The 22,869-nt window shown below is 46.5% G+C and overlaps 1 protein-coding gene and 1 pseudogene across 1 annotated transcript in view; both read left to right on the forward strand.

Annotated features, from left to right (window-relative positions):
- The first annotated feature begins 259 nt into the window (after window positions 1–259).
- The window catches only part of SVIL (supervillin), a 381,188-nt gene continuing 358,578 nt past the window's right edge, over window positions 260–22,869 (forward strand). The window contains exon 1 of the mRNA XM_063922042.1: window positions 260–350. Coding sequence (XP_063778112.1) covers window positions 308–350 — 43 coding nt within the window. The 5' untranslated portion in view covers window positions 260–307. The remainder of the gene's footprint in view (window positions 351–22,869) is intronic.
- Window positions 19,417–19,535, forward strand: LOC134931456 (5S ribosomal RNA; annotated as a pseudogene).

The following is a 22,869-nucleotide window of genomic DNA, read 5'->3' on the forward strand; positions in this document are numbered from 1 at the left end:
GAAACTTTGTCACACAAATAACACTATTCGGGTGGGGGGTGATGTCGCTCCTAAGGGGAGATTTATCAAAGCTTGGTAGAGAGATGAACTTCCAACCACAACCAGTCAGCTCCTGTCATTGTTCAAACACAGCCTGTAACATGACAGTAAGGAATTTATTGGTTGGTATTGATCTAGCTCCACTTGATCTCTCTCCAACCTTTGATGAATCTCCCCCTCAGTCAGTATACTGTATGTATACAAGACGAGTATAGCGCAGTCCCGCCCGAGCCCCAGCAGCAGCAGCAGCAGCCCGGAAGAAGCCGGCATGCCGTGCAGGAGCGCGCACTCCCGGCAGCTGACAATACCAGGTTAGAGGACGCGCAGCGCGGGCACGCAGGCCTGGTGTGTGTCTGGGAGGTGCAGGGGTGGATAGAAGAGGAGGAGGGCGCACTCAGCTCTACAAGTGGAGGCACTGGTAGTGTTACAACCCGGAGAGTGGAGCAGCGCATCTCCCTGGGGCTGTAGGGTGAGTGACAGCGTCTACCGGAGGCTGGTTATTGCAGTGATGTGTAGCGGGGAAACTTCCTAGTTGCAGCTGAAGTTACAGCGAGTGTGTATAGGGAGCGCTGTGCAGTGCAGGTGTATTACTGCAGGAGCCAGGTAACGTTCGTCCAGGGAGAGTAGGGAGCACTGTGCAGAGGAAGAGGGGCAGGTGTTTTGCTGCATGATGAGCCAGGTAAGGAGTGTGCAAACTAACACCGTGCTGCATTGGGCTTACATGGCAGGAAACATTTATCCTGCAACATGAGGCTTGCATGAGTAGAGAACCCTCCTGCAAGTTGTTGCTTGTATGGGTGGGGGGACCCTCCTCCTGCAACATGGGGCTTGTATGGGTGGGGGGACCCTCCTCCTGCAACATGGGGCTTGTATGGGTGGGGGGACCCTCCTCCTGCAACATGGGGCTTGTATGGGTGGGGGGACCCTCCTCCTGCAACATGGGGCTTGTATGGGTGGGGGGACCCTCCTCCTGCAACATGGGGCTTGTATGGGTGGGGGGACCCTCCTCCTGCAACATGGGGCTTGTATGGGTGGGGGGACCCTCCTCCTGCAACATGGGGTTTGTATGGGTGGGAGGATCCTCCTCCTGCAACACGGGGCATGTATGGAAGTGGAGAACTTCCCACATGCAACATGGGGTTTGTAAGGACATTGACACTCCTCTTGCACCATGGGGCTTGTAGGGGTAGGGTACCTCATCCTGAAACATGGGTAATTTATGGGTGGGGGGGGGGGGACCCTTATCCTGCAACATGGAGCATTTATGGGGGTGGAGGGGGGTCCCTTATCCTGCAACAGTGTTTGTATGAGTAGAGAACTTTCACCCTGCAACGTAGCGTTTATATGGGTGTAAAACCCTCACCCTATAACGTCGGGTACCCTATCCCTGCAGTATATGCATTTGTAGTGGTCTCTTCATCCATATTATGAGCCTTATATGGGGGAACCTTGGGGCTTAGGTGATAACTAAACCCTTAAAAATTTGCTAGTGTTCATTTACCATTCTTTCAGAATTGCAGGTCTGTAGGTGTCTTTATCACCGTTTATATGTGACACTGTTTTGCAGTGATAACGTTTTTATGGAAGACCATGTGGTGCAGTGTCTACTTTCAAGCACTAGTATGTAAATGTGTCACGTCTACCTAAGGTACCATCCATTTAATGTTGCTGCAGAAAGCTGTACAACAGAGTGTAATATGAGTGGGTCATCCAGTCACTTGTATTAATGTATTGTTGTCCTCTGACATTGTATGTGTTACAAACCCATGCGATCATGCTACCTGGTGATGTCATGTAAGCACAGATCATGAATGATACTTGATCCTCAATGTAGTACTTCTGGTGGTTCATTTTACCTGGGGACAATCATGAATTTTTAGGTAAATACTTATGCCTCAACTTTTGTTTCTGTTACAAATTATCTGTCACATTTTAGTTCTAATGGATACTTCTGTGATGGATCTATTTAGTTACAGGGCTGTAACTGATTATGCTTATCACATGATCAATTCCTATTAACACGTGGGCTTTTACAAAATACATGGAGACCCCCAAACATACTTCCCCTCAAGTGAGAAAAGGATAAAGTCTTCATACAGTATATACAAGAATGACATGACTTTCATTAGACGCTAATACATTCTTGCAAGAGTATTATGTATATAATAACTATTGGAAAGACAATGAGGGTCATTCCGAGTTTATCGCACGTAGCAACTTTTTGCTGCCCGTGCGAGCAACTAGACACCGCCTATGGGGGAGTGTATTTCTGCATAGCAGGGCTGCGAATGCTTGTGCAGCCCTGCTATGCAAAAAAAGTTTCCTGTAAAAGAAGACCAGGGTAAGAGTTATTTACCCTGTGCAATCGATCCAGCGATGCAGGTCCCGGAATTGACATCAGACATCCGCCCTCCAAACACCTGGACACGCCTGCGTTGGACTTGCCACGCCCCGAAAATGGTGAGTTGCCGTCCGGATCCGTCTTCTTCCTGTCAATCTTCTTGCGGTCACCGCTGCGACCGCTTTCTTAGCTAGCGGCGTCTCTGCCTGGCACTGGCCGTCGCGGGGCAACGACGCGGCTGCCGTGCATGTGCAGGTCTGAACCAATCGCATGGCTGTGAAGAAGAATGACCCCAATGCCTAGCCTTTTTGCTAGTAAATATAGAGAACACATACTCTCACTCTTCTCTTCCACTTAATTTTCCCCCCTTATTAACTAATGTTCACATAATATAATGGGTTACTTATGAAACTGAGCCATAAAATCCACTTCATACGTTATTTTCGATGATACATATGGTAACATAACATGTAACTGTTAATGCTTATCCTTTCAAATTGGAGACTTATTCGTAAAAGAGAATTTTTTTTTCGATCCCTCTCCTGCAGCATCCGTCTGGTTCTGGATTCTGATACTGTGCGTGTGCGTTTCAGATTACCCTGGACTCTTCACAAATGTTACAGACTCCTCCAAAGTAAATCTCACCCCTCATTCTACATCATTGCATGGTTTATTTTGGTTCCTTCCTTGGAAGTCCCTTTTCTGTTCTGTTAGGTCTGTGATGAAATGGAGGGCCCTGTTTGCCAGTAGGCCACAAGCAGATTACTTTGTTGGCTTCCATCTTTTCCGACACTATTAGGCCTCTGCCAAAGTAGTTTCAGCTCAATAATGGTCAGGTGTAGAAAGTGTGTCCAACTCTCCTGGTAGCTTATACACTTAGGGCGGAATTTTAATGTTTCTGCCGACGGGCTTGATATCAGCATATCAGCTCACTACACCCGTTTAAGCTCCCATACAAGACATTTTGTGATCGCGCCTGTGACTTAAGTTGGGTTTTGCTGTTTTTATGCAGCTAAACCCGGGCGCGATAGGGTCGATAACGGAGGACAAATGAATATTGCCCTGCAATCTCCCATCACTATAGACGGGATATTGGGAGCGATTTTTCAATTTCATATCGCCCTAAGGGCAGTATTCCATTACATGCAGTGATTTACAGCACGTTAAAAACTGCCTTTTTAGCCCAATAATACTATTGGGCTATGCCAGCGTAGCTCGTCCGGCATATAGACATGAATGGGGACTCGGGAAGTGGGCGGTGTGCATGCGTGGCTGGGTGTGGCTGTATGCGGCTGTGCGCGGCCAGGCGTGGCTCTGCACAGCCGTACACTGGAGAGCTGGCGGCGCCATTACAGCACCTCCTCCATATTTGCCTCTGAGCAGCCGCACGGAGCCCGCACCCCACGCCATCCGGACCCTCCAAACGGGGAATGCTAGCAGCATTTAGTCTGGATTAGTCTGTGATAGTGATAATACATGGCTTCTGTGTATGTGGTGACAGCCGCAATAATCAGCAGAAATGTACGTGTATATTACTGATGAAGCATAATGTTGCTGTTCCACTACCTCAAATAAGTGAGGTGATGGCTGCAAAAATCAGCACAATGCATGTGTATAGTGATGAGGCATATTGGCGTATAATTTGACTGTCAGTTTATTTGGCTCTAACTAGGTGTGGTTATAGCAGCAGTAATCGGCACAATGCAGGTGTATATTACTGATGAAGCACAATGTAACTTTACAGTTTGTGTTCGCTCTAAATAGGTGTGGCCGTACGCGGGAGAGCTGATGGCGCCAATGCCTCCATCTTTGCCTCTGAGCAGCCGCTTGGAGTGTGACGTAGCCCGCACCCAATGCCATACGGACCCTCCAAACGGGGCGTGATAGCAGCATTTAGTCTGGGTTAGTTTCAGCAGTGATATTACAAGGCTTCTGTGTGTGGTGACAGCTGCAGTCAGCACAATGTATTATGATGGAGCATAATGTGGATGTGCCACAACCTCATTATGCTCCAATATGCTCCATCAGTATACACCTGCATTGTGCTGATTTTTGCAGCCATCACCACACCTGTTTAGAGTCTAAATAGGTGTGGCAATGGCTGCAATAATCCGCACAATGCAGGTGTATACTGTTAGAGCATAATGTGATTGTAGAGTTAGTTTTGGCTCTGCTGGGGGGGTATTATTTGTGTATCTGGCGCTGCTGGGGGGGCATTTCTTGTGTATCTGGTGCTGCTGGGGGGGGCATTTCTTGTGTATCTGGCGCTGCTGGGGGGGGCATTACTTGTGTATCTGGCGCTGCTGGGGGGGACATTACTTGTGTATCTGGCGCTGCTGGGGGGGGGGCATTACTTGTGTATCTGGCGCTGCTGGGGGGCATTACAGTTGAGACCACACCCACTTTTGTGAGGCCTCTCCCACTTTTACAGACATGCGTGCGCATTGGGGGGAAGGGGTAGCTCTTTCAGAAGTTTTATTTTCCGAAAGTCGCTCACACTCCAATTAAGGTTGGAGACCACTGGGCTATCTATGCTAGTACAGCCCATTTTTACCGTGCGGTAAATAAGTTCCTGATCCCATGTGTTTTTGATCAATAAATGGTCTCCTGGGGCTGCTTTTCGGGGAAGTGCCGGGCTAATAGGATAGTCCTGGGAAAATCCATTAGTTGCAGTAATTCACTGCAGCTAATTGGATACCACCCTAAATCTGGCCTTTCAAATGAGGTTCTTCATAGTGCAAAGGAAGGGACTCAGTGTATATACCATTATAAATACTTACAGGTGGGAGGGAGAAACTTGGACTGAACACTCTAATGTTAAACATATGAGGTACTGTCATGCTGACACTTGTAGTACGCTGCAGGAGAAAGAAAAATGCAGTTGCGCACCCTAAGCACTAAGAATACCGATAGTCAAAATAATTTTGCTAAACTCTTAAGGGCCCTACACACTAATAGATTTTACTAAACTATATGAATGTTCTCGTTCATTAATGAACGAGAACTCGTTCATATCGTTTAGTGTGCACTCGTTCATCATTGGTGCCCAGTCGCATATGCATGCAGCCCAATGTGGACGAGATTGTCCATATTAGCATGCACTGCTATGGAGCCCGGTGACGGGGGGAGTGATGGAACTTCACTCCTCCCCCTCCGCCCCTCCCCCCCCCCCCCTCCCCGCGGCTGGGTCGGCCTTATCCGCTGTCGGGCAGCTCAGAGGCATATCGCCGAATGTGTAGGGGGCATTGCAAATAACATGGAGTATAAGTGACATTCTTAGCATGTTTGGCCAAAAAAGTGGCCCAATCCGCCATGTCCAGGTGTACTTCATCATATGGTTCCCTACATCCATTATAAATACTGTAGGATGGTGAGTGATAACATTTGGATTTACCATTGGACTAATTAAATTTTACATTAAGTGGTTTCGGTTGTAATGTACAGTACCTCATTATTTTTACGTTTTGTGCATTACTGCTTGTTATTGAGCTACGGTACCTAATGACTTATTTGTAACCTGAACTTATTGCTTGATCTCTCCCAATGGACCTCCTCACCCTTCCATGTGAGTGGAAACTCGCTTGATCTGGTCTTCACTCACCGTTGTGACTTCTACAACTCCCCATTCCCCCTCTCTGACCATCATCTGCTCACTTTTAACTTAGCTCTCTCTGCTTTTCCATCTCTTCCTCTCAACGATACCATAGCTAAGCGTAACATTGAGGCCATCGACGCTGCTTCCTTTCCACCCTACTTGACTCACTTCTTTCTCCTGTCCTGAACAAGCCACCTCCCTTACTTCTGCATTTGACTCTGTTGCTTCAGTGACCACTATTCACCGTTGCAGATCAACACCTCAACCCTGGCATTCCAAATTCACCAGATATCTGCAAAAATGTTCACGTACTGCTGAGTGGTAGTGGAGGAAATCATGCTCTAAAGCGGACTCCTCCATTCAAATTTAGTTTCTCATCCTATAGTGCTGCCCTTTCCATCTCTAAACAGCCATACTTCAAGAACCTTATTTCCCCCCAATCTTCAAACTCCTGCCGTCTCTTTGCCACCATCAACTCCCTCCTCTGCCCACCCGCACCTCGACTTCCCTCCTCGCTCTCTGCCCTTGACGTTGCCAACTAATTCACATTCAAAATTAAATACATATGTCAGGACATCACATCCCAATAGACACTCAACAACCTGCACCTTCCTTTCCCTGACCACCCCTCGTCTATATCTAACTCTTGACTGACTCCTTTTTTCCCCTTATCTGGAGATGAAATAATAGTCCTCATCCGGTCCTCCCCCCCCCCCCAACCACCTCCCCACTACACCCTATTCACTTTTATCTACTTCTCTACCTCTCTCTTTCTGTATGTTCCCAACTCACCCACCACCTCAATCTCTCCTTCTCATCTGGAGCGCCCCCCCCCCCCCCCCCCCCCCGCCTTCAAGCATGGCCTTGTCTCCCTTATTCTTAAATAACATACCCTTGATCCTTGGCTCTCTCCAACTACCGACCCAATTCTCTCCTTCCCTTTGCCTCCAAACTCCTCGAGGGCATTGTCTACAACCACCTTACTGCGTTTCTTTCCTCACATTCACTGCTGTACCCATTTGTCTGGTTTCTGTTCTCTCTACTCCACTGGAACTGCACTTACGAAAGTCTGCAATGACCTCCATGCTGACAAATCTAAGGGCCACTTCTCTCTGCTTTTTCACCTTAACCTCTCTGCTGCGTTTCACGCTGTGGACCACCCTTTCCTACAAATCCTCCAGTTCATTGGTCTGCGTGATACTGCCCTCTCCTGGCTATCCTCTTACCTCTCTGACCGCTCCTTCTCTGTATCTCACGACTACACCTCCCCCACACTTCCACTAATAGTAGGTGTCCCCCAAGGCCTCTACTCTCTATACATCATCTTTAGGTGAGCCCATTTCACTTCCAATATCACCTCTATGCTGATGATACTCAAATCTACATTTCCTCCCCTGACCTCTCTTCTCACTCGTATCTTGGAACGGTTTCTCCATTATCTCTTCTTGGATGTCCCAGCACTTTCTTAAACTTAACATATCTAAGACTGAGCTGATCATCTTTCCACCCTTCTGCATAACATCTGTCTTGAAGTTAATCTCCTTCAAACCACACATGCAGCACCTCTCATGGTCCTGCTTTTTCCATCTCAAAAATATTTCTAGGATCAGACCCTTTCTCACCCAAGATGCTACAAAGACCCTCATCCACTTACTAGTCCTCTTCAGATTGGGCTACTGTAATCTCCTCATATCTGGCCTCCCTGACAAACTCCTCTCTCCTCTCCAATCTATCCCTAATGCGGTTGCCTGGCTCATCTTCCTCACCAAGCGTTCTACGTCCACTTCTCCTGTGTTACAAGCCCTACACCGGCTCCCCTTACCTTTTTTCGAATCCAATTCAAGCTTCTCACTTACAAAGCCCTCACCCATTCCTCTCCTATTTACATATCTGACCTTATCTCCCTTTACACTTCCACCCATCATCCAAAAATACTTTCTGCCTCTCCCTACCAACTGTATACTTCCTCCCATTCCTGCCTCGTTTGTCGTATCTTCAGGTCTTCTCTACTGCAGGCAAGATCTGAAGCTATTGTTAACGACCGCATGCTCCTGGATGTGGCCACTGCTCAGATCTTTTGCAAGATATTAAAGATCTATCTTTATGTGTATGCACTATATCAAGAGTCCGGGGCTGACGGGGAGTTCAAGGGAAATAGTTAACAACATTGCATCATTTGCGAGTCGTTCAGTGTGTGGACACCTTTTAAGCTGGATACACTCCAGGACGATTCCAGGGAGGATTGCACGATTACGACACATCGGATCGATATATCGTTAGTAAAAGTGCAAATCGTGTACCTTTCACTAACTAGAACGATCCGATGCACGGTACAGTAGGTAGTTTGTAATATCTTTAGATCTTCCCTGCTGTAGGGAAGATCTGAAACTCAATGACGAAAGCATGCTCCTGGATCTGTTGCAAGATCTTTAAGATCTATCTTTTGTTTATTGCACTATATTGTTTGTCAAGCACTGCCAGGGAGCTGCCGGAGAGTTTAAGGGAAATCTTTAATGACTTCGCTCATTTGCGAGTCGTTCTGGTGTGTACCCAGCCTTAAGAGCTGTGCTCAGCGATCTGTCAGTGATCACACAGCACACATCTCCCCCCGCTCAGCACAGGGGGGGACCACTCATTTCACCCAGTGACATGCGTGCAGGCTCAATCCAGCACCGGCGATAGCGACGCGCGGGGCAGCGCATAGCTATCGCTGTGGGGTATACACACTGAGAGATCTGTGCTTAAATTCTGGTCAGATTGCTTAGAATTTAAGCACGGATCTCTCCGTGTGTACCCCCTTTAGATTACTTCCTACTCCATACCCCGTTCAATTGCACGTAACCCTCTATTAATGCCACCCTAATGATATTCCAGTATCCTGTCCCATGATGCAACATTGTTTATATACCTTGTACTTGTCCTACATTGTTCTTGTATTGTAATTTGTTGTTTTCTTGTTTTGCTCATTTGTTTATGTACTCCAATTGGTGCTGCTTAACCTTTGTGGCGCCATATAACAAAAAGGTTATCCTGTTTTTGTGTAATCAAGCTGAGAAGATCTTACAATCCAAATCTGAGTTCTGCCTGTGTCCTGAGTAACGAATCTAGTGGCATACTTTATATCCGTGCAGTTGTCCTTTTATTTGTATGTGTGCCTTGGATGTTCTGTCTTTGCACATACCTGGAGAGTGAGCCAGAAATTGCGCTTGCTTTGCCAGGAGAGCAAGACGCTGATTCACAGCACAACTATTCAGAAGCATGGCTGGGAACCCTTCTATGGTCGAGTCATTTCTATAACCTCTGCTATTAGCCTGATTAGTACACTCGCTGTCAGCGTGGACTGCAACCTATTTCAAAACAATGTGTTGCAACAATCGCTGGCAATGAAATCTAAGTTTAATCAAAATATTATGTCCAATCAGTTGTTTATTTTATTTTTGTGTGTGCAAAATGGACATGAGACAGTCTGGTTTCTTTTTCCTATTTGTAATTTTAAAATGTATTTTATTTGTTCCTTAGCAGTCATTACCTTGCTGCTTTCTATGCACCTTTATGGTAGAGCAGCATTGTGTTGTTTTAGTTTCCTTCTCATGTCTTGTGTAAGAAGTTATCTTGAATAGCCAGGAAATTACATAAATGTTGTTCTGTAGCCTTTGCATCGATTTCCCTTCTATGTGTCTTTGCTGCATCGTGAAGTTATCTGAAAAATATTACTTTGCATGCTTTTGTAAGTAGGAAATCTGTTTTTTGAATTCCAGCAGCAGATGAGCAGTAAAAGAACTTAAACCATCAGATACCATACATTGTTCTCCTAAACTGGTCTGTTGTTGGCGCTTTGATGTTTGAACCCAAGTGAGATAAACTAACAACATAAAAGCACAGTATCACTGATTTACCTACAGTTTCTTACTCAGATCCTATTATCATGCCTCGGCAATATTACTGGAACTTTAAGGCTGCCCTTAGTCCATGGTTTGTGGTTATCACATTACAGATAACACTGATGAGCCTTTAGCAGTTACTATTGTAAACAGTATCTTAACAGCAATAGTAACTGGCTGTACACTGTCCATGTGACTACTGCTGATTCTATTCCAGTCCCCCATTTTAAAGCGATCACAAGTAAATATTCTCTTTATTAAGGAGATCCCATTCAAAAGACTAAGGGTTATGATTCAGTCATGTTGGGCGCCCTCCTATGCTGGACATCTATATGAATGGGCGCCCGATGGAGCAATTCAATTGTTTATCTGTTCGGGTGTCCATTAGCATTTAATGCACCTGAAAACTCTGGGCTTAGCCGCACAAAGCGGCTAAACCTGTATAAAGTTTTTGTTTGGGTGTGCGAAGCTTGGTTTGGGCGCTTTGAGAACCCAAGCCACTGGCTTTTCACAGTTCCCCCCCCCCCCCACCCCCCCAGCACGTTTTGGAGGCTGCAAGTAAAAAATGTGTCTGCTGCAGTTAGTGGGTGTTTGATCGGCTACAATTGAATAGCTCTGAGAGACACCCATTCGTTTAGACGGCCAGCAGGGTGTGCCTGGAACATTTGACTTGCCCCATAAGAATTTGAGTTTCCAAGTAAAGGTTTGGAGTGCCCCATGGATCCCCAGAGACTGTTAGCTAGAATCTGTTTCAGTGATAGATATCATTTAACTGAGAATGATAGAATCTTAATGGTTGCTATGCAAAACACCTACACTTTTCGGTTTAGAAGTTTGTATAGGCTCTATTTATCAAGCAGTGAAGAACATATTACCTGGCAGTGAAGCCACCTTAACTACTTTATTAATTTTATCAGTGATAATGGAGCAAGAGTTTTCCAGCCTTAACCTATATACCAGCGCTTATTGCTGTCCCTGTAGACTTCTATAGGGATGGCGTTATCAAGTAATTTATTAAGTGTTGAACCCCACTGGTCTAAACAACTGTATACAAGTGTTGGCCTCCCATGCACATTGCATGTTAACCTGTGATCAGCTGCCAAGTGAACAAGAGCAAGGCAGATATAGCTGGTGATCCCAGGGCAGGATCAAATTGATAAATACTGTTGATATCCAATATCTATTGCTTCAAAAAGCAGTGATACAATAAAGAATGGTACTGCCGGTTGTGGAATAAATCCATAAAGAGAGCCATCTTTCCATTCTCTGTTGTATTTTTTTTTTTCATGAATATTTGCATAAAACAATATGCTCTGTTCCTGTAACTGTGCTACTTCTGTGCCATTGTAAGTGATGAACTAAAGTGCAATGGTTTTCTGTTTCTCAAAAATACACTGTAGGGGAATTCAATTAGCCCCGTCAATTTAACAGGGGTGAAAAAGGGGTTTCGTGTCTTTTCAGACCCAAACATAAATCCTCATTTAAGTACTGCCTTTGGGGACTAATTGAGTAGCCCCAGGGGATCAGTTAACCGTGGTAAATTATCATAACTAATTGAATTCCCCCTAATGTGTGTGTTTTTGTTTTTTCCTTAAATTTACATTTCTAGATATTAGCAGTCATAAATTCCAGTAAACCCACCATATTTTCGATAACTTAGCAGGTGAGGTATCAAGCAACGGACAAGTGGAGAAATCGCCCATAGTAACTAATCATTTAGAAAGCACATTCTATAAAATATGTAGAAGCTGGTTGCTATGGGCAATTTCTACACTTGTCTATTTACTACTCTGCTTGAAACATCTGCCCCATGCCGCGGGTTTTAGCTCCTGGGGTTAGTCAATTAATGCCCGAGGGTGCACTTAATGCAGATTTCTGCTTGCACCGTCTTGAGGTGCAGTTAACTATTTGGCATTGGTGGTAACTGCATAGCTTCGGCCACTTAACCGGGGCGCTATGGCTTACTGCAGGAATTCATTGCATAGCTAGAGCCACTTAACCTGAAAGCTGAAACCCCATCTCCCCTCAATCTAGTAGAAATCATACAAACCAAAAACCCTCCAGATTTGCATTGAACTGACATCTTATGTTTTATGCGTTTGATATTTAAAGAGGGTAAAATAAACATGTACTGATAACATCTACTACTTTTTTTGTTATCTCTCACGTTCTCTCACAGCGCAATCCTGCCCATTTTAGCCAATCAGCAAGCTGAGACTTTGATACTGCTTGTTTCCATTTATAAGTCACTTGACCAATGTCTTTCTGTTACTTATTGATGGAACTTTTATGTTCTTATAATGTTCAGTCTGGATGTCTATATAATTTCTGTAAAACTTTTTGGAAGTTAATTGTAGTATATTGGAGTAGGCCTCTTGAACAAATCTGTATATTGTAGAACAAGACTTTGTCACACAGCGAGACCTGGATTAACTGAAGAGTAGGCTGGCAGAAGGTGGAGTAACTGGATGTGGATCATGAAGGTGCTTTGAAGAGAAGGTTATTTCTAGCTGAGTCTTCAGGATGGAAAGGCGTTTGGTCAGTTCTTACTGGAGGATAATTCCACAGGCAGAGATGAATGATTTGAGATGTGATGTGGCTTTAGTGGAAACAGGTGGAAGTATAAGACCTTCTTTAGAATAGATAAGAGTGTTTTGTAGGATGTGAAGAGAGTACTAGGAAGCTGGCAGACAACCTAGATCCCATAACTTCTGTGCTATTAAATAGCACAGCATATTATGATCGCTTGGAAGAGTACCAGTTATGAGCAGGGCTATGGTTTGATTGGCTAGGCATGGGCACTGCTGCGGTGGGAGTCACATGACGGCTGCACCTGTAACTGCTGTTTTCCTATGAGAACTGCTGCATATTTACTCTGCACTACTGCATGTCACGTGTTCCTGTAATGTCCCCTATGGCAATAAGCAACTACATACAGAGCAGGTGAAAGAACCATCACTCTATTGTCGACCCTAGCTTAAGTATCTTAAGTCTAGCAGTGTTACTGTAAATCTGTGTGACTGTGTAGAGTATATTCTGACTGAGGGGATTTCTTTTTACTACACACATTTATCCCAAAATGCAAGAGCATGCAATACAACAGAGTGAGATACCGATGACTCTCTACAGAGGTATCTGGTCTCTAGGTCGACCGTACTTAGGTCAACAGTGTCTAGGTCAACCACTATTGGTTTACAGTAAGTAGGTCAACATGGTTTCTAGGTCGACAGGGACTCTAGGTCGACATGACAAAAGGTCGACCTGTGTTTTTTCACTTTCTTTTTTTTTTTTTTTTTTTTTCCACACGTTACGATCCACGTGGACCACAATTAGGAACATAACCTGGCCCGAAGCATTGCGAGCGGATAAGGTGTACTAATTGGGGATCCCGGTCACTGTACGGAGAAAACTACACCAAAAAAAGTGCAAAAACTCATGTCCACCTTCTGTCATGTCGACCTAGAAACCATGTCGATCTACTTACTGTCGACTTAGACACTAAGTGTGGTCGACCTTGCATACTGCACCCCTCTACAGCAGGCATTCCCAACGTCTGTCCTCAAGGCACACTAACAGTGTAGGATTTAGAGTTATCCAGGCTTCAGCACAGATGGTTATGTCAAAATAACTGAGGTACTAATTAATACCACTTTTGCACTGACCTAAAAATTCCAGGTTTTTGTACCTGGGAGTTTGGTCAGTGGTTGATTTATCGGCCATTCTATTGAACGTCCGATATATCGCTGCTCTGTCGGCCAGTGTGTACGAGCGATATGTCTGTGAACTCTGTTGTTCACAGACAGACATATCACGTCTGTCCTGCTGCACAACCGACGGCCAATATATCGTTACATATATTGGCACGTCAGAGTGTGTGTGTGTGTACGGCCGGTCAGCCAACCGCCCGTACACAAACTGCAGCAGCCGTCAGTAACTAACAACTGAACAGGGCGGGCGTGTGTAATCGGTTTATCTGCAGATATATCTGTAGGTGTCTACCCAGCAATAAGCAATATCCGGGGGCCCCCGACCCAGCTCTGGACCAGGGTCACGGGGCTGAGGACCGGGAAATTGCCAGGTTGGAAGACTGTCAATTTTCTGGGTCTCAGTGGAAAAGGGTTAGAAGTCTCCTGTGCTCAAGCATGGCTTTCCCTAAAACCTGGACTGTTATTGTAGATTGTAATCTTGCGAGCAGGGCCTTCCTACCTCTGACTGTTTGTTATCACCCACTTCTCTAATGTCCTAGTGGATGCTGGGGACTCCGTAAGGACCATGGGGAATAGACGGGCTCCGCAGGAGACAGGGCACTTTAAGAAAGAATTAGGAATACTGGTGTGCACTGGCTCCTCCCTCTATGTCCCTCCTCCAGACCTCAGTCTGAATCTGTGCCCGGACGAGCTGGGTGCACTTTAGTGAGCTCTCCAGAGCTTGCTAAATAGAAAGTATTTTGTTAGGATTTTTATATTTTCAGAGAGCTCTGCTGGCAACAGACTCTCTGCTACGTGGGACTGAGGGGAGAGAAGCAGCCCTACTCACTGTGGATAGGTCATGCTTCTTAGGCTACTGGACACCATTAGCTCTAGAGGGATCGAACACAGGAACGCACCCTTGGTCGTCCGATCCCAGAGCCGCGCCGCCGTCCCCCTCGCAGAGCCAGAAGCTGGCGTGAGTAGCAAGAAGACTTCAAAAGCGGCGGCAGAAGACTCCTGTCTTCATATGAGGTAGCGCACAGCACTGCAGCTGTGCGCCCTTGCTCCCACATTAAACCCACACACTCCGGTCACTGTAGGGCGCAGGGGGGGGCGCCCTGGGCAGCAATTAGAGACCTCTTGGCAAAGTGGGCATATATACAGTTGGGCACTGTATATATGCATGAGCCCCCGCCATTATTTTACACAAAATCGCGGGACAGAAGCCCGCCGCTGAGGGGGCGGGGCTTCTTCCTCAGGACTCACCAGCGCCATTTTCTCTCCACAGCTCCGCTGAGAGGAAGCTCCCCATGCTCTCCCCTGCAGATTCACGGTAGAAAGAGGGTAAAAAGAGAGGGGGGACACATAAATTTAGCGCAAAATCAGTATATACAGCAGCTACTGGGTAAACACTAAGTTACTGTGTAATTCCTGGGTCATATAGCGCTGGGGTGTGTGCTGGCATTCTCTCTGTCTCTCCAAAAGGCCTTGTGGGGGTTCTGTCCTCAAATAGAGCATCCCCTGTGTGTGTGGTGTGTCGGTACGCTTGTGTCGGCATGTTTGACGAGGAAGGCTATGTGGAAGCAGAGCAGGTACAAATGAATGTGGGATCGCCGCCGACGCCCGATTGGATGGATATGTGGAAGGTTTTAAATGATAATGTTAATTCCTTGCATAAAAGGTTGGATAAAGCTGAAGCCTTGGGACAGTCAGGGTCTCAACCCATGCCTGCTCCTACAGCGCAGAGGCCGTCAGGGTTTTAGAAGCGCCCACTATCCCAAATTGTTGACACAGATATCGACACGGATTCTGACTCCAGTGGCGATGATGCAAAGTTGCAGCCTAAAATGGCTAAAGCCATCCGCTACATGATTATAGCAATGAAGGATGTATTGCACATCTCGGAGGAAAACCCAGTCCCTGACAAGAGGGTTTATATGTTTGGGGAAAAAAGGCATGAGGTGACTTTTCCCCCTTCACATGAGTTAAATGAGTTATGTGAAAAAGCTTGGGAATCTCCAGATAGAAAAATGCAGATTTCCAAACGATTGCTAATGGCGTATCCTTTCCCGCCAACGAACAGATTACGCTGGGAATCCTCCCCTAGGGTAGACAAAGCTTTGACACGCTTATCTAAGAAGGTAGCCCTGCCGTCACAGGATACGGCCACCCTAAAAGATCCTGCGGATAGAAAGCAGGAAGGTATCCTGAAGTCCATTTATACACATTCAGGTACCCTCCTAAGGCCGGCAATTGCGTCGGCCTGGATGTGTAGTGCTGTAGCAGCATGGACAGATACTTTATCTGAGGAACTTGATACCTTGGACAAGGATACTATATTACTGACCCTGGGGCATATAAAAGACGCTGTCCTATATATGAGAGATGCCCAGAGAGACATTAGCCTACTGGGCTCTAGAATAAATGCAATGTCGATTTCTGCCAGAAGGGTCATGTGGACTCGGCAATGGACAGGTGATGCCGACTCAAAAAGGCACATAGAGGTTTTACCTTACAAGGGTGAGGAATTGTTTGGGGACGGTCTCTCGGACCTGGTCTCCACAGCTACGGCTGGAAAGTCAATTTTTTTTGCCATATGTTCCCTCACAACCTAAGAAAGTACCGTATTACCAAATGCAGTCCTTTCGATCACAAAGAGGCAAGAGAGTCCGAGGTGCGTCCTTTCTTGCCAGAGGCAGGGGTAAAGGAAAGAAGCTGCACAATACAGCTAGTTCCCAGGAACAGAAGTCCTCCCCGGCTTCCACTAAATCCACCGCATGACGCTGGGGCTCCACAGGTGGAGCCAGGATCGGTGGGGGCGCGTCTCCGAAATTTCAGCCACCAGTGGGTTCGCTCACGGGTGGATCCCTGGGCTATACACATTGTATCTCAGGGATACAAGCTGGAATTCGAAGTGATGCCCCCTCATCGTTACCTCATATCGGCCCTGCCAGCTTCCCCCATAGAGAGGGAAATAGTGTTAGCGGCAATTCACAAATTATATCTCCAGCAGGTGGTGGTAAAGGTTCCCCTCTTTCAATAGGGAAGGGGTTACTATTCGACAATGTTTGTGGTACTGAAACCGGACGGTTCGGTCAGACCCATATTGAATTTAAAATCCCTGAACAGTTACCTGAAAAGGTTCAAGTTCAAGATGGAATCGCTCAGAGCGGTCATTGCAAGCCTGGTGTCTCTGGACATAAAGGATGCTTACCTGCATGTCCCCATTTATCCACCTTATCAGGAGTACCTCAGATTTGTGGTACAGGACTGTCATTACCAATTCCAGACGTTGCCATTTGGTCTGTCCACTGCACCGAGAATATTTACCAAGGTAATGGCAGAAATGATGGTGCTTCTGCGAAAGCAAGGAGTCACAATTATCCCATACTTGGACGATCTCCTCATAAAGGCGAGGTCCAGAGAGCAGTTGCTGATCAGCGTAGTACACTCTCGGGAAGTGTTGCAACAGCACGGCTGGATTCTGAATATTCCAAAGTCGCAGCTGATTCCTACGACGCGTCTGCCCTTCCTGGGCATGATTCTGGACACAGACCAGAAGAAGGTTTTTCTCCCGATGGAGAAGGCTCAGGAGCTCGTGACTCTGGTCAGAGACCTCTTAAAACCAAAACAGGGGTCGGTGCATCACTGCACGCGAGTCCTGGGAAAGATGGTGGCGTCATACGAGGCCATTCCCTTCGGCAGGTTCCATGCGAGGACCTTTCAGTGGGATCTGTTGGACAAGTGGTCCGGATCGCATCTTCAGATGCATAGTGTTCACTCTAGGAGTGAAAAGGGGCAGGGCGCCAAACTCCGGGGGCACACGAGCGCGCGCGCAAGTCGCGCGCATGCCCGAAATGGGGGCGCGGCCACGCAAATTAGGGGGCGTGACCACGCCTTCGTCATTTTAAGGGGCGGTGCGGCCCACAGACGCTACTATAGAGAGCGTCTGTGGCCGGCGACGTCACTGTTGGGGGCGTGACCAGCACCTCCGTCGGTGCTGGGCTTCCCCCAGCCCTCTCCCAATGCGTGAATGGATGCCGCGTGCATGCGCACGGCATCTATACACGCCGGGAGGGCAGGGAGCGGGCGGCTGTTCTAGCAGGGCGCCGCAAAAGGGGCAGGGCGGGTTTTGCCTGTTAAAAAACGGGCAGGGTGCGGCGCCCTGCTAAAACAGCCTAGAGTGAACACTAGATGCATCGGCTGATCACCCTATCCCCCAGGGCCAGGGTGTCTCTTCTGTGGTGGCTGCAGAGTGCTCACCTTCTCGAGGGTCGCAGGTTCGGCATTCAGGGCTGGGTCCTGGTGACCACGGATGCAAGCCTCCGAGGGTGGGGGGCAGTCACACAGGGAAGAAATTTCCAGGGTCTGTGGTCAAGTCAGGAGACCTGTCTGCACATCAATATCCTGGAACTAAGGGCCATATACAACGCCCTAAGTCAAGCGGAACCTCTGCTTCGCAACCATGAGTCAGACAACATCACCGCAGTGGCTCATGTAAACCGCCAAGGCGGCGCAAGGAGCAGGGTGGCGATGGCGGAAGCCACCAGAATTCTTCGCTGGGCGGAGAATCACGTAAAAGCACTGTCAGCAGTGTTCATTCCGGGAGTGGACAACTGGGAAGCAGACTTCCTCAGCAGGCACGACCTCCACCCGGGAGAGTGGGGACTTCACCCAGAAGTCTTCCACATGATTGTGAACCGTTGGGAAAAACCAAAGGTGGACATGAACAAGCCCGTCAGGGCGAAACGCGTTTTCCGTTCCGAGAGGGGGACCACACATGGAGTAATCTCTCAGCTCCTGCCTGGGCACATGACACTGCCTTAACCTGCTTTCCTTCTCCTATTTTGGTGACCGTAAGCCTCAGCTGTTCTGTGCATATCCTGCACAGACAGCAACATACCTTTTTGTACTTAATAATTATGTTGTATTAGACAGCATGTTAACAGTTATGTGGCATTTGTAGATATCTTCTGGCTGATAGTACCATTGACTATAAGCCTGCTGCTGTCCCATGCATACCTAGCACAGACAGCAACCACTTGATGGGCATTAAGCCCCCATCATATCCGATTGGACCTATTGGTGCCCTTTTCTGTATATAGTACGCACAGACAACAACACATTAAGTGTATTTATCAAAATGCTTGACTATACAGCATATGTCTAGACCTGTGCATTCCTATCAGAGTTCCACTGCCGTGCTGTGTATATTCTGCGCAGACCACAAACTCTTGATGCGCTTTATATTTACTTGTTGTATGTTATTCCATGTCATTTGGACATATGCAGCACACATATAGCTCATTGCCACAGCATCACTGTCTAAAATATATAGCCCCAATTGTCTTTTTCATCCCCCATTTTTCTTTTTTTTTCTTTTCTCTTCCCTTATTCTTTCAAAAGCAATACCTGTTAAAGTATTTATACTACAAAAAATACTTTTTTCAAGCAGAGGCCAGTATTCTGTCTGATAATTATCTGATTTCATCGTGAGCCTCAGCATACTCGTTGAACTTTCAAACTTTATTCCAAATATGCATGTTACATAATAATGCGCTTTTCTAAATCAATGCTTAATTAATTAATTTTTGATACCAACCTAGCCTATCTCTCATATCTCCCTTCCATACTTCACTATTGCTTCATGGACTCTCATCTGCGATTCACAGAACACGACACCACACAAGTGGGAATTGCTGAGCTGTGTCTAACGCAGAAAGCAGATCCATCAATTATGCTACACTGATTCATTCCCTTTCTTCTCTATACTATTTTCCTTTTTTTCGTTCCTAATATTTCTGTCTCCCCTTTTTCCTCTTTCTTCTGCTTCTTATATAGGTGCACTCTCATTGGTGCAATTGAAAAATTCTCTACTATCATACCACGCTGCCAATGCCCGATCTCGTCTGATCTTGGAAGCCAAACAGCGTTGGGCCGGGTCAGTACCAGGAGAGGAGACTTCCTGCGAATACCCGGTGTTGTAGAGTTGGGACCATTTCCCTCCACATGTATTTGCAATACCAACAGCAGTATCACCACTAATTCTTCCTTCCCCCCTTCTTTTTCTTTTTGAGGCTTAATACTAATTCTCTTGGCTTACGTCTGAAACTCCAACTCACCTCCATGCAGGAGATTTACCAATTTTGAACCAAGTAGCCCAAGTGGGTCTTTTTTTTAAATCAAGTACTTTTTTATTTGGTTTTTTGACATTTATACATAACTCAAAACAAACATCAGCATTCTATTGACTGTAACAATTGCCATCAATAAAAATTATATATGTTAAAGTTCAACATGTAGTGTGCGTCAATTATATTCACTTAAGGTTTCTTATCAAACGATATCTATGTAAAGAAGGACTAGGTGTCCAGTGTCGGTCTGGCCAGCCTTGTGCTGCACCAGCGGTCCCACTTCTCTGTAAATTGAGAGGAGGAACCCCTTATCCTATACATATATCTCTCGTGTCGTATTACTGAATTTACTAACGCCCTCCACTGCTCCACCCTAGGCATGTCAGCTGAGAACCAAACCCTGGCAATGACAACCCTCGCCAGCGTAGTAAGACACAGGACATACTTGTACAATACCACCGAGTGTGTTTCCTCAAGATCTAATCCAAACAGGCATAGGCCGGGGTCCAATACGGGGAGGGATGGGGCAGTCATGGTTATATCGCCCCATACCTTACACCAGAAAAGGGAAATTGCAGGGCAGTCCCATAACAAATGCCAGAATCCGGCATCGGTCTCCCGGCATCTGGGGCAGCAAGCGTTATCTCTAAGACCAGCCCTCTGCATAGTGACAGGAGTTCGATACACCCTGTGCAGAATGTAGAAAAAGACTTGTTTATATCGTATACATGGCGTAGTATATTTAATGGAGCCCAGGATCTGGATCCACTGCTCCTGGGATAGAGGTCCCAAATCAGTCTCCCATTTGATGCGAAGTGTATTCAAATGATCATGACCATATTTGTTATTCAAAGCAGTATATATGACAGATATTTTTCCCCTTCGACTAAGAGAGGTGAGCAACGACTTAACGGGTGAATCTGCAATTGGAGGTGGGCCATGAGGAAACTGGGTCTGCACAGCGTGTCTAAGTTGAAAGTACCGAAACAAGGCAGTGTTAGGTATATCAAATTCGAGTTTCAATTGCTGAAAAGACTTGAGCACTCCATCTTGGTAGAGTTGTTTTAGAGATATTACACCCTTAGTTATCCAAATATTATCTGGAGATATCTTGTACAGCTCTGAATACGTACTATTAAACCATAGCGGAGTATTGGCGTCTTGCCCCTCCCAATCATATAGAGTATGTGCATAGCGCCAGATTAGCAAGGCTTGGCGTAACAAGGGAGGCAAACCAGAAGCCGCACGGCCAGAAAGAAGGAGTTGAAGAGGAGAAAAGGAGAAAGCAGGAGAGCACCTCGCCCGCTCAGCCAGAAGACCCCCCATTGTTGGATCCAAGGAATCTCCAGTCCATTCACCAAGCTGGGACATTTGTGCTGCTACGTAATATAGTCTCAGATTGGGAAGACTCGCACCCCCCGAGAGTTGTGATCTACTCAGCGTTTTAATAGAGACTCTTGCTGGTTTATTACCCCATATAAATGAGGACATAACGCCCTCAATTACAGTGAAGACTTTTTTCGGGAGGTAGACCGGAGAGTTATGTAGGGCATATAGGAACTTTGGCTGCATTATCATTTTGAATAAATTAACCCGACCCAGGATAGACAGTGGTAGCTTTTTCCAGCTATGAGCCCTTTCTTTAAATGACATCGTAATGGGGTCGATATTTTGGGCCACATAACTACGTGCCATAGGGGTGATCCAGATACCCAAGTATTTAAACCGCAGCGTCCACTGCAAGGGGTACGCCCCCCGGGTATTTTCAGGGAGAAAACCAGACAAGGGAAAAATATGCGATTTATCCCAGTTGATCAGTAAACCAGAAAATACTCCAAATTCCTCCACTACCCGCAGCAAAGCCTGCAAGGAGTCCTCAGAGTCCTGCAAGAAAAGGAGCATATCGTCTGCATACAGGGCCACAACATCCACATGATCCCCAACCTTAATACCCCTAATCTCGTCATTAGATCGCAGCAAGGCGGCCAACGGTTCCACGGCAACAGCGAACAGCGCAGGGGATAGGGGGCAACCCTGTCGAGTGCCCCTCCCCAACGCAAACATCTCCGACGTGAAACCATTGGCCGTCACACGGGCCACAGGCAAAAAATACAATAACTGGAGAAATTTAATAAAACGAGGGCCAAAAGCAAACTTCTCCAGTACCCCCCATAAATATGTCCACTCCACTGAGTCGAATGCTTTGGCTGCATCTAGAGACACCACCACCGCATCCAACTCCCCCAGATCACGCCTCTGCAGATGACAAAACAGTCTACGTAAATTTTGGGCAGTTGATTTACCTGGCATAAATCCCGTCTGGTCCGGGTGAATGATTGTTGTAATAACTAAGTTCAATCTAGATGCCAAGATCTTTGCTAGTATCTTGACATCCGTATTGAGGAGGGAAATAGGTCTGTAAGATTCGGGGCGTAGGGGGTCTTTCCCCGGTTTCAGCAAGACAATTATATTTGCCTCGGCCATAGAGCGAGGGAGAGTCCCGCCCTCCAGCAATAGGTCGAACAATTGTAAAAGATAAGGGGCAAAAAAGCTGCTAAATTTCTTATAGACTTCACCCGGAAGTCCATCACAACCCGGTGCCTTAGACGCTGGGAGGGACAGGATCGCAGCGTTCACCTCCTCCAGAGTAATTGGTGCATCTAGAGCCCCAGAGTCTTCCCGGGACAGACAGGGCAAATCCAACCGAGCCAAATAGTCCCTCAATTGATCATTGGAGTAAGTGGCTCGGGATGTATATAGCGAGGAATAGTAACTACGAAATGTCTCAGACACCGCCGAGCCAGAGTAACACATCTGGCTGTCAGAGTTCCTCACACATTGAATCATTGTTCTAGTAGATTCTGACCGAGCCAGAAAAGCTAAATAACTGCCATTCATCTCCGCCTGAAAATAGTGTGCATGTCCCGCAAAAAGGAGTCTACGCCTGGACTTCTCAAATAAGCAATCGGACCACTCTCCTTGTGCGTCTCGCCACAACAGTTCATCAGAACGTAAATGGGTAGCTATATATTGGGATTCCAATTGCTGGCATAGGGCCTCCAGTCTTATTTCCTCCTTTTTACTAGATAATTTAACCTCAGATATTCGTTTTATAAAGGAGCCCCGCTGGAACGCTTTGAAAGCGTCATGTTTGACCGCCAGTTCGGTGCAAGACAGATTACAAACCTGG

The sequence above is a fragment of the Pseudophryne corroboree genome, chromosome 5 (assembly GCF_028390025.1).
Source record: "Pseudophryne corroboree isolate aPseCor3 chromosome 5, aPseCor3.hap2, whole genome shotgun sequence".
NCBI lineage: Eukaryota > Metazoa > Chordata > Amphibia > Anura > Myobatrachidae > Pseudophryne > Pseudophryne corroboree.